General features: G+C 36.3%; 1 protein-coding gene across 4 annotated transcripts in view; it reads left to right on the top strand.

Annotated features, from left to right (window-relative positions):
- The first annotated feature begins 1,107 nt into the window (after positions 1 to 1,107).
- The window catches only part of LOC125915973 (zinc finger protein 585A), a 109,226-nt gene continuing 98,336 nt past the window's right edge, over positions 1,108 to 11,997 (top strand). Inside the window, exons 1-2 of one of the 4 annotated variants that reach the window (XM_049622067.1) lie at positions 1,111 to 1,187; positions 3,943 to 4,158. In XM_049622067.1, the coding sequence (XP_049478024.1) occupies positions 4,081 to 4,158 (78 nt within the window). In that variant the 5' untranslated portion in view covers positions 1,111 to 1,187; positions 3,943 to 4,080. Of the gene's footprint in view, positions 4,159 to 7,034; positions 7,535 to 11,997 lie in introns of those variants that run through there. The other 3 variants (XM_049622069.1, XM_049622070.1, XM_049622068.1) reach the window with 3 other exon arrangements.

Here is an 11,997-nt window from a genome sequence, read left to right as displayed (position 1 = left end):
TCCCACCGCTGCGACTGCTAAAAGACTTTCAGTAGAACCTCCTACCACTGTCAGATAGAACGTCCTGGCAGAAGCCAGTATTTAGCTGGGTTTTAAAGAATGTTTAGGAATTCGCCAGATGAAAGGAATTGTGTCTCTACAACCTCCCAGTCATAAGCACCCCCGTGGACTTTAGGCTTCATTGACATAATAATGACGTTGTTCTTAGATTTTAATTTACAAATAAACAAAAATAGCAGTTTCCCTTAGGTGCTTTTTGTCACACGTTGACGGTATTAAAAACTATTATTATTTTTATAATTGTCGCTACTAATGGAAATTAATGAGGATTCAAGGCTCCATTTCCCTCCACCAGCCCTTTGGAAAGTGCCATCTTGCCCTGGCGGCATCCCTCGGGAGAGAACTAGACCACACCGACTAGTACCTTATATCCCCGGAAGGGTTTCTCCCACAAAAGGCTAAACTACCCAGCCTGCAGCTGACTGCCCATTCTGACATCTATGTTGCCGGTGGTTTCGCCCAGAAACGGGGCTCCCACTCTGACCTCTCCACATTCTCCCCGAGGGTGTCTCCAAAAATCAGATTGTACTGTCGTGACTTCTCCCCTCATCCGCCGATTTCTCCCAGGATTCAGCCGTAGCATATAAGACGTTTGTCCTTATAACTTGGTGATTTTTCCTCCCTTGCTCCCCTCATCCCCGGTGGTTTCTTCCAGCAGAAAATTAACTCTCAGCCGAGAGGTTTATCCCGGAAGGCAAATTAGCTTTTCTAAATATGACACAGAGCACCATACACCGAAGCCAAGACCTCCCTCCTCCCAGAAGCCTACCTCGACCAGAGCCCCACCCCTGTATTCTACGTTGCAATCCTCGCCTCGCGCTGAGAAAACGCGCGGGAGGCCTATTCCTCCGCCGTACGGAATGGACACGCCTCAAAGATGGCGGCTCGCGCTCAGAAGCACCATTAGGCGAGGCCATGTTCTCGGCCCAACAGCGTCTCTTACGGAAACTACGCCATGTTGGCTATTGGCATATGCGGCTTCCAAGGTAACTCAGAGCATGCGCGATAGCGACTGCCCGTGAGAGGAGGTGTCGAAGGTCAAACCGGAAGCGGAAGCGGTCCTCGAATGCTTTTTAGCCGATGATGTCCGTAGCTTCTCCGCAGTTTAATTCCGAGAGGTCTCTGAGGTGATTTGGTTGGTCGTGATTAGGGATTCTGGGGGTCGGTGACGGGTGTGTTGTCCGTGGAGTGAATGATGGTGGTTTCTGGGTCTGTGTCATCCTTTGCTGTGAGGGCAATGATAGGAGTCTCTTGGTTCAATGATGGGGATCTTGAGATGAGTGTGGGATTTGTCGGCTCAGTGATGGGAGTCTGTGGTCAGTGACTGATCTGTGGCGTCAGCTATGGGGCTCTGTGAGGGCTGTGATGAGCTCGCTTTCTAAGCATTAGTAAGCTGTGGTGTGTAGCATTTTATTGTTCAAATCTAAGTACTGTTTTTTTCTTCAGTTTTAGTTATTTTTTTCTTTCAGTCATGAGTTATTTAGAAGTGCATTCTCTATCTCAAATAATGTCTCTGGGTAATGCTCGAATTTAAAAATTGCTTTACGGTCTGGTTCATGGTCAGTTTTCATAAATGTCATTTCTATTACATCAAAGCAATGTGTGTCCTCTATTGTGTTTCATATATAGTCTCACAGTTTATCTTGTTTGCTTAACTAATTACAGAGAAAGGTGAACTCGTGGAGGTGATATGTTCACTTGTCCTTTCTGCTGTCAGTTTCTGCTTTGTATGTTTGAAACTACTATTAAGATCAGTTGTTTATTTTTAATAATAAATATGACTAATAACTAAAAAGATACAGTAACAATTCAAGCTGTCACCAATAATTTATAAAAGGGGTCATTTTCCCAATTTCCAGCACTGGATTTTTTTAAAATAAGTTTTTACTATTCTGAGGTGAAATTATATCTAATTGCTCTAATGCATTTTCCTATTAGTAAAATGGTATCTTTTTGGTTACTTACCATTTAAATTTCCTTTTCTGTGAATTTTCATATCCTCTGTTCAGTTTTTATTTTTCCGGGGCTTTTTTTTTTTTCCATATTGATTGCTAGATTTTTTTTTTTAATTCAGAGATAATCTATTTTCACATTTTGAAAAAATATATATATTTCTTCATTTTTATTTTTATTTATTTATATATCTTTTAAATTTTTATTTATTTTTGAGAAAAAGAGAGAGAGAGCATGAGCAGTGGAGGGGCAGAGAGAACAGGGACAGAGGATCCAAATCAGGCTTCATGCTGACAGCAGAGAGTCATGCAGGGCTCAAAGTCACCAATCCTGAGATCATGACCCGAGCCAAAGTCAGATGCTCAACCAACTGAGCTACCCAGGCGCCCCTTCATTTTTATTTTTAAAGTATGTTTTAACATGTAATTAGGAAATGCCATCTAACCAGAAATATCTGTTTTTTTTCTTTTACAGCATCTGGGTTTTCTCACATGTGTACTAAGAATTCCTCCCACCCCACCACAATGTTGATACAAACATATACTACTAAAATTTATTTCATTTTTTTAAATACAAATACTTAAAATGTTTAGTTCTGCTGGAATTCAGTCTAATATATAGTGTGTGATGGCAATCTGGTTTGTTTTTTTCTAGGTGGATGGTCAATTATATCAGTGCCACTTATACAATAAATGTTCTGTGCGCACTCAGTTGAATGCCATTTTTATTACATACATAAGTCAGTACTGTCTGAGCTATTGTTTTCTCTGTTTTGATTACGTTGTTTTTATATTTAAGTTTTAATATCTAATAGAGAATGGTAATTGCCAATATTTATTGTATGCCTCTTGCGTGCCAGGGAGATGTTGAATACTTTACAAGCATCATCTCATTTAATTTTTATAACCTTTTTTTTTTAATGTTTGTTTATTTATTTTGAGAGAGAAAGAAAGTGAGCAGAGGAGGGGCAGAGAGAGGGAGGGAGAGAGAGAGAGAATCCCAAGCAGGCTCCATGCTGTCAGTGCAGAGCCAGACACGGAGCCGATCTCATAAACCATGAGATCATAACCTGAGCCGAAATCAAGAGTCGGACGCTTAACTGACTGAGCCACCCAGGTGCCCTTAATTTTATAACTCTTGAAATAGGTACTTTCATCCTCATTTTTGAAACTAAAATGGAAGTAACTTGTTCGTATTCTCATAGCTGAAAGTTAGCAGAGCTGCAGTTCAAATCTTAAGGAATATTACTCCGTATCTCATTGACCAGTACTCATCACAGGTTTTGTTAAACTTTACGTTCTCCACAGCAGTGGTTCTCAGAGTGTGGTCCCTGGACCAGCAACATCAACATGACCTGGGGACTACTTCAAAATGCTAATTCTTGGGCCCTGCTATGGTCTGAATGTTTATGTCCCCCCAAAATTTGTATGTTGAAATCCAGAAATACCGTATAAGGAGGTGAGATCTTTGGGAACTGATTAGGTCACGAAGGTGGACTACTCATAAATGGGATTAGTGCTCTTGTAAAATAGATCCCACACAGAAGGTGCTGGCTGTGAAGCTTTAGTGAGGTCTCTCACTGAAATGTGACCACACTGATGCCCTGATCTTGGACTTTCCAGCCTCCAGAACTGTGATCAATAAATCTCAGGTGTTTATAGGCTGCCCAGTCTGTGGTGTTTCATTATAGCAGTCTGACTGTACTAAGAAAGTTGCTACCCTAGGCCTATTGAATCAGAAACAGAGTGAGATGGAGGGTTTTTACTGTATCTTAACAAGCCCTCAAAGTGTTTTGAATCCACATTAAAGTTTGAGAGCCTCTGCTCTCTGTGTCTAGTTCAGGGAACTTCACCTTGGTGCCTTGGTGTTGACAGGAAATGTTTATGTGATGAATATTGAGTATGTGACCATGTGGACATTGTCTTCTAGGTTTCTTGTTGTCTCTGGGGAGCCCCTGGGTTAGATCTTTCTCCAGACTCCAGCCTGCCTCCCCCCAGCAGCTCTGCTTGGATTTACAGATGTCTACCAGGCTTTAGGCTCCTGAGAGAATAAAGTTTGAGACCTACCATGACGATGTCAGCTAATCAGACCTCTCTCCAAAAATCCCTGATCCTGGTTCCAGAGGAATATGACAGTTCATATGAGGTGAGAAGGAAGAATGTCGGGGGTAAGAATTCATCCTGGGAGTAGATACCTCTGATATGTCACCAGAGCCTCTGGGCAGTGGCAGATGGGCCACAGGAAGCAGCCACACTCTCTTACTACCCTGAAGCAAATCTTGATCTTTCTGCCAAGAATAAGAAACACATGGGTATTGTCTCCACATCTAGAGACCAACTGTATGATAGTGGAGAGGTGAAATGTCAAAAACTGTCTTTTATTCTGTCCTCATGCTATATTGATCTTTTGGCTGAGGATAAACTTACTGATTAGAAATAATTTTTGTGCACGATGTTGAAACTATTTCTCTATTTCTTCTTAAACTGCTTCTCCCCACATAAATATTTCTCTGTTCTCTTTCTGAAATTTAGATGTTGGTTCTCTGTTGATCATTTTTATGAGCTACTTCCAAAAACTTACTAATCCTGGCAGATAAAAAATATGAAACTTTGCTATAATATTGATTTTATTCTCTAACCAAGAGCATTAAATTAGAAATAAGAAGTAAAAGACTTTTGCACGGAATTGGGAATAGACTTAATATCACTGAACTATACATTTTAAAATGGTAAATTTTGTTATGTATATTTTACCACAATTTTAAAAAAGTAAAAGGCTAGCAAAAGAAACCCCTATATGTGAAAACTTTGAACATTTTTTTTCTACATAAATATTCTTTAAAGGGAAAACCATAAAGTGTCTTAGAAAATTCTTTGAGTTGAATTTCAGTTAAATAAAGAACTACATCTTAAAGTTGGTGGTGAAGCTAAACTACAGAGGAGCAAATCATAGATTTAATGCCTTTTTAAGGAATCCTTGAAGTTTAGGGGGGAAAAGACGTAAGATATGAGTAATGCTTAAAACTGAAGAAGTTAAAAAAAGAACTCAATAAATATAAAGTAACAATAAGGAGTAAAAAACAGTTAAGGGAAGAAATTAGTCACATGGAGAACAAAACTAATTGAGGAAGATGTCTGATAGAAGCATAAGTGGCTTCTACATGCTGATAATCAAGAACAGAGAGTAAAGATACACTTAAAGAGTGTAACAAAACATCGGAGACAGTTACTGCTTCATCAAAGATTAAAACCATTGTAAAAAAAAAAAGATGAAAACAATTGTGAATGAAAATTATATAAAATCGTATAAACAACAGGAATATAGCTTTACAAAAACTAAATGTCAAAATTGGTGGATACAAATGGTTCAGAAGCCTTTCAAGAAATTAAAATGTTTATTGAACACACAGTTAAAAGTGGTGGTAAACTTCATGGGGATTTACATTTGACCCATATGCCAAAGTTTGGGTAAAGATGGTATCTAAAAATATTTCCAGCCTTGTTTGTGGTATTTGTTTTATTTTGTTTACTACCTTAAACTTGATGCCCAAACTAATCAAGGACAGTAAAAAACAACAACTGGAAATTATGAACATAGATTCAGAAGTCAGATGTATTAATTAACTGAATTCAAGAATACATGAAAACAGTAGCCAAATAGGGCTTATCATAGGGACACATGTGAAGCCGACACTACTTTCTCATTTAGTAGTCAACTCCAAATCAAAGAAGTTAAGATAGTAAAATATTTAAAACAACAATAATAACAATACTGTATATCAAAATATATAGCAAAACAGCATTGAGAGATAATTTAGAAAAATAATTTGTGTCACGCAAATAAATGTAAAAATCTAGATGAAATGGATGATTTTCTAGAAACATAGTAAATTTCTCACCAAATCTTTAATTACTGTTTTCCACATTTTCACTTTTAGATATTAAGATTTTTATTTAAGTAATTCTATTTTTTTATTTTTTATTTTTTAAAATTTACATCCAAATTAGTTAGCATATAGTGCAACAATGATTTCAGGAGTAGATTCCTTAATGCCCCTTACCCATTTAGCCCATCCCCCCTCCCACAACCTCCCCAGCAACCCTCAGTTTGTTCTCCATGAGTCTCTTCTGTTTTGTCCCCCTCCCTGTTTTTATGTTATTTTAGTTTCCCTAAGTAATTCTATTTTTAATAAAATTAGGATTGCAGCTTTGGAGAGATTTATTTGCACTGATTTTATTCTGCTTCTTGGAATGTTAAGTTTTGTGTAAAGTGCGTACGTGTGTGTGGGCAGATTTTATGTTCAATATTTCTGAATGTTACATAGGCACCTGAAAAGACTGTCTCAGGATACAGAATTTGCTGTCTTATCAATAAGCTATCTTATGTAGTTATGAAGTTTTACAAAAGTGGTTTATTTATTTTTTCCTTTATCTGTTGATACTAACAGATCTGAGAGATACTAAGTATCTGTTGATACTAACAGTATCTGAGAGATACTAAGTTTCCCACCATGAATATATTTGTCTATATTTATCTGTAGTTTCTGTGAATGAATTTGGATGCTATGAAATTTGTGTAGTGATAGTAATGACATCTGAAATTAATTTTGGATTATGTTCTTGTTATGTTTAATATTTTTTCCCTAGAATTCAGCCCTATATGTTTGGAGGCTCGTTTCCTTCCTGTTGGCATTTTGAGATACAACTTTTGCTCATCCTTTTTCTGTCCTCGGAGTCCTTGTGAACTTTTTTTGTATAGCATTTAGAAAAGATATATTTTATGTACACTTTTGATAAAGATAGTTCTTTTATAGATCTTTCACCTTAGACCTTGTATTCTTGCTTTTGTTTCTTTGTCCCTTTCAGTAATTTGGAAGGTTTGGTTTCTTTTTTGTATGGTTGGCCCTTTTAGTGTGATCTTTATCACATTAACGTCTTGAACTAAATCTTTTCTCTTGTTTTAGACAATATCTATTAAATTTATACTGTGAAAAATGATAAAAGTTCTATGTTTCCACTTCAAGGATTCTTCTATTAGATGTTTTTATTAAATTCTATTTTTTTCTATTTTCCTCTAAAAGTTTCACGTTGCTCAGTTGTCTTAATCTTATCCTTGTCGCTTTTTGTGTTTTCACGTGGTGTTTTATTGCTTTCAGAGAGACCTCCATTTTTGTGTTGCTTTTCTTTTTCACTTCTTTACAGAGTGCTGCCAATTTATTTTTCAAAAACTTGAATAACCATTTGCTGTAGCCTGTTTTTCCATTATTTCTTCCTTGGACTCTGAGATTCCTATTTATTTTAGGTAGTTTTTTGTTTGTTTTAGTGAATTCCTTGAAATCATGGTGAATGTGTTTTCTTCTGTCATGTGACAATTTATTTCTAGCATGTTCCTTTTAATTTCTTCTTTTTTTTTCTCTCATTCTTTTTACTTATAGTATCTTTGTACATCAGGAGATGTTTATTATTATCTTTGAATGAGGAGATTTTTTCCTGGACAAACTGTTTATAAGAAGCTCATTTTGGTAAGGAGTCAAAGCTACTAATATAACATCTTCTTTATTCGCCATTAATTCTGATGATATTGGGTTTGGGGGCTGGGGTTTTGGTGTATGTAGGGTATGACTATGCCAGTGTGTGAAAGAGAAAAATCAGAGCACATGTATTTTTGCAAGTATATAGGGAACATTTTCAAAGAAATGACAGTGTTTTAAGCCCCATAATCAACACATCATAAAGAAGCAGACTATAATCTCTGAACACAATTAAATGAAGAAATAAAAAAGATAGCTTTCAAATAACATAATTTTAGTCATTAAAAGCCACAGGTATCTAAGATATACTTCCCAAAGAGAGAGATATACTTCTGTATTCCCTTGTCCTTCCTCTATGCTCATTCCCTCCCCTGAATTCAGTGGCCTGCTGTGTACATACAACTCCTGAATCTTTATCTCCATACTATCTCTCTATTCAACTACTTAGTATATACCCTTGTATATGTCTTATCACCTAAATTTCAATACATACAAAATTTAAATCATTATTTCTTGTTCCCCCAGCCTCCTCCTCTAATCCTTAAATCCATCAGTGACACCAAAATCTACAGTTGGACTGAACTAATAACTGATATTGGACTGAACTAATAACTAATATTTATTTGAGTCCCTTTTTCTCACCTTCACAGCTGGTGTCAGTTTTATCTTCTTAATATCAATTCCTTCTATAGCCTTACTACTCCAGTCTTAAGTTTAGTTAAGTAAGAAATTCATATTCTCTCACATGAATTGTGCAGTGGGTCTCATGACTGATTTTCCACTTTTGTCTATTCCAAATGTTCTGTTTTAAGAATACACTTTCTTCAATATATTTTTTTAAACTTTTTATTTATTTTGAAACAATTATAGATCCTAAAAGGGCATTGCGAAACATAGTACAGTGGTGGTGCACGATTCTTTTTTTTTCATTACTGGTTGTAATTTGGTAATATTTTTTGAGGATGTTTGCATGTAAGGTCATGAAAGATAGTGATCTGTAGTTTTCTTTTTTGTACTATCTTTGTCTAATTTTGATATCAAGGTAATGCTGGCCCCACAAAATTATTTGGAAAGTGTTCTCTTTTGTTTTCTGGATAAGACTGTAAAAATAAGGCTAACTCTTCTTTAAATATTTAGTTGAATTCTCTAATAAAGCATTCTGGGCCTGGAGATTTCTTTTTTTCAGGAGCTTTTAAATTAAGACTTTAATTTCATGATTATAGGATCATCTTTTCTGTTCCATAATAGTTGCGTTTTGTTAGTTTGTGGTTTTTGAAGAAGTAATATATTTCTTCTAAGTTTTTGGATCTATTAGCATAGAATTTTTATATTCTCTGTATTTCCTTTTAAATGGCAGCTGCATCTATAATATTTCTTTTCCTTTTTTTAAGTATTTATTTTCAGACAGAGCATGCGCATGTGCACAAGTGGGGGAGGGGTAGAGAGAGAGGGAGAGAGAATCCCAACCAGACTTCTAGCTGACAGCATGGAGCCCAACTTGGGGCTTGATCTCACAAACCACGAGATCATGACCTCAGCCAAAATCAAGAGTCAGATCTTTAACTGACTGAGCCACCCAGGTGCCTCAGTATTTCTTATTTCGCTACTGACATTGGTGATTTGTATCTTGTTATCTTTGCCAGTCTAATAGCTCAGTCAACAGAGCTTATCAATTTTATTGATTTTTTTCAAATAACTGCATTGTATTTTATTGATTTTTCTTGTGTTTTTTAAAATTTTTGTTTTTAATTTCATTGATACCTGCTGTTTATTATTTTCTTTCTTCTCCTTGCTTTGAGTCTATTTTGCTCTTCTTTTTCTAGTTTCTTGATTTAACAATTTTCCCCTTTCCTTTTTTCTTAATTGATACATACTTGACATAAAATATTATAGTAGTTTCAGGTATATAACATAATATGTTTCTATATGTTGTGAAATCATCACCACAATAAGTCTAGTTAACATTCATTACTGTACATAGTTACAATTTTTTGTGTGATGAAAATTTTTTAAGATTTACTCTTAGCAACATTCAGTATACATTACAGTATTACTAACTGTAGTCACCATGCTGTAACATTATAGCCCCATGATATATTTATCTTATAACTGAAAGTTTACCTTTTGACTGCCTTCACCCATTTTGCCCACTACCCATTCCCCACCTCTGGTAACTACCAGTCTGTTCTGTGTATATGTGACTTTAGGTTTTTTTTATTTTGAGATTCACATATAAATGAGATCATATGGTAATTGTTCTTCTTTCTGACTTATTTCTCTTAGCATAATATCCTCAAGGTCCATCCATGCTGTTGCAAATAGCACGACTCCTTTTTTACGGCCAAATGGTATTCCATTGTATATATATACCACATTTTCTTTATCCATTCATCCACTGGTGGACACTTAGGTTGCTTCCATGTCTTGGCTGTTATAAATAACGCTATAGTAAACATGGAGGGATGCATATATCTTTTTGAGTTTGTTTTCATTTCCTTTGGATAAATATCCAGACATGAAATTGCTGGATCATATGGTAGTTCTAGTTTTAAGTTTTTGAGGAACCTCCATACTATTTTCTGTAGTGGTTGCACCAATTTGCATTTTAAAAAAAAATTTTTTTTAAACATTTTTTTTTCAACGTTTTTTATTTATTTTTGAGACAGAGAGAAACAGAGCATGAACGGGGGAGGGGCAGAGAGAGAGGGAGACACAGAACCAGAAGCAGGCTCCAGGCTCTGAGCCATCAGCCCAGAGCCCGACACGGGGCTCGAACTCACGGAATGTGAGATTGTGACCTGAGCTGAAGTCGGACGCCCAACTGACTGAGCCACCCGGGCACCCCTGCACCAATTTGCATTTTTACCTATAGTGCACAAGGGTTCCCTTTTCTCCACATCTTCATCTGTACTTGTTAATTCTTATTTTTTGTTTTGTTTTGTTTTTTGATAATAGTCGTTCTAACAGGTGTAAGGTATCTCATTATGGTTTTAATATACATTTCCCTGATGATTAGTGATGTTGAGCACCTTTTGGCCTTCTATATGTCTTTGGAAAAATATCTATTCAGATCCTCTGCCCATTTTCTAAATTGTTTCCCCTTTTCTAATGTAAACATTTAGTGCTATGAATTTCCCTTTCAGCATTGCTCTATCTGCATCCCACAGATTTTGATATATTTTCACTTTCTTTCAGTTCTGTGTATTTTCTAAATTTCTTTTGAGAATTCCTCTGTGATTTATAGGTTATTTAGAAATGTGTTACTTCATTTCCAAATATTTTGTGGCTTTCCGGATAGCTTTTGTTACTACTTTGTAATATAATTCCTTTGCAGATTTTTCTGTTGTCTTTGTTACCGATTTTTGGTTTGGTTCCATTATGATCAGAGATGCTATGTGTTATTTTAATTCTTTTAAATTTGTTAAAGTTTGTTTCACAGCCTAGGTTATGGTCTGTCTTGGTCACTCTTCTGTAGGTGTTTGAAAAGAATGTGTACTCCACTGTTGTTAGTTGGAATATTCTGTAAATTTCAGTTAGATCCAATTGTTTGTTTCTTCTATATCATTGATTATTTCCTGTCTACTGTTTCTATAAATTGCTAAGTGTGGGTATTCAGGTCTATATAATTCTTTTTTAATGTTTGTTTTTTGTTTTTTTTTTTTTTGAGACAGAGCATGAGCAGGGGAGGGTCAGAGAGAGAGGGAGACGCAGAATCGGAAGCAGGCTCCAGGCTCTGAGCTGTCACCACAGAGCCCGACGTGGGGCTTGAACCCACGAACTGTGAGATCATGACCTGAGCTGAAGTCGGACGCCCAACTGACTGAGCCACCCAGGCGCCCCTATAATTCTTTTTTAAAATGTTCATGACTTTAGGTAGAAATAGCCATTCCTTCAATTATGCATTTACAGATGAAATTTTTTAAATATGGAGGATCATGTTTTTAAAAAACATTTTATTATGAAAAAAGTAAACATATACAAAAGTCAAGAGAATAGTATCAGGAGCCCTTGTATTTCTCGTGCCTACCACCTAGCTTTATTAGTCATCAATATTCTGCCATTTAAATTCCATCTAAAACCACCCCCCCCCCACTCCCTCAGCTGCTGGATTATTTTAAAGCAAATCCCAAACACCATATCTTATCTGTAAATAATTTGACATGCATTTTTAAGAGATGAGAATTCTTTTTTTCTTTCTTTTTGTTTAACATAACCACTAAGCCTTTATCACATCTAAAACAACAGTAATTCCTAGATATCATCTAATACCTGGTTATTGTTTGAGGTTTTTAAAACCCATCATAGGGGCGCCTGGGTGGCTCAGTCGCTTAAGTATCCAACTTCAGCTCAGGTCATGATCTCACGGTCCGTGAGTTTGAGCCCCGCGTCGGGCTCTGTGCTGACAGCTCAGAGCCTGGAGCCTGCTTCAGATTCTGTGTCTCCCTCTCTCTCTG

Source organism: Panthera uncia, assembly GCF_023721935.1.
Source record: "Panthera uncia isolate 11264 chromosome E2 unlocalized genomic scaffold, Puncia_PCG_1.0 HiC_scaffold_19, whole genome shotgun sequence".
Taxonomy (NCBI): domain Eukaryota; kingdom Metazoa; phylum Chordata; class Mammalia; order Carnivora; family Felidae; genus Panthera; species Panthera uncia.
This window is presented reverse-complemented; position numbering and strand designations above follow the sequence as displayed.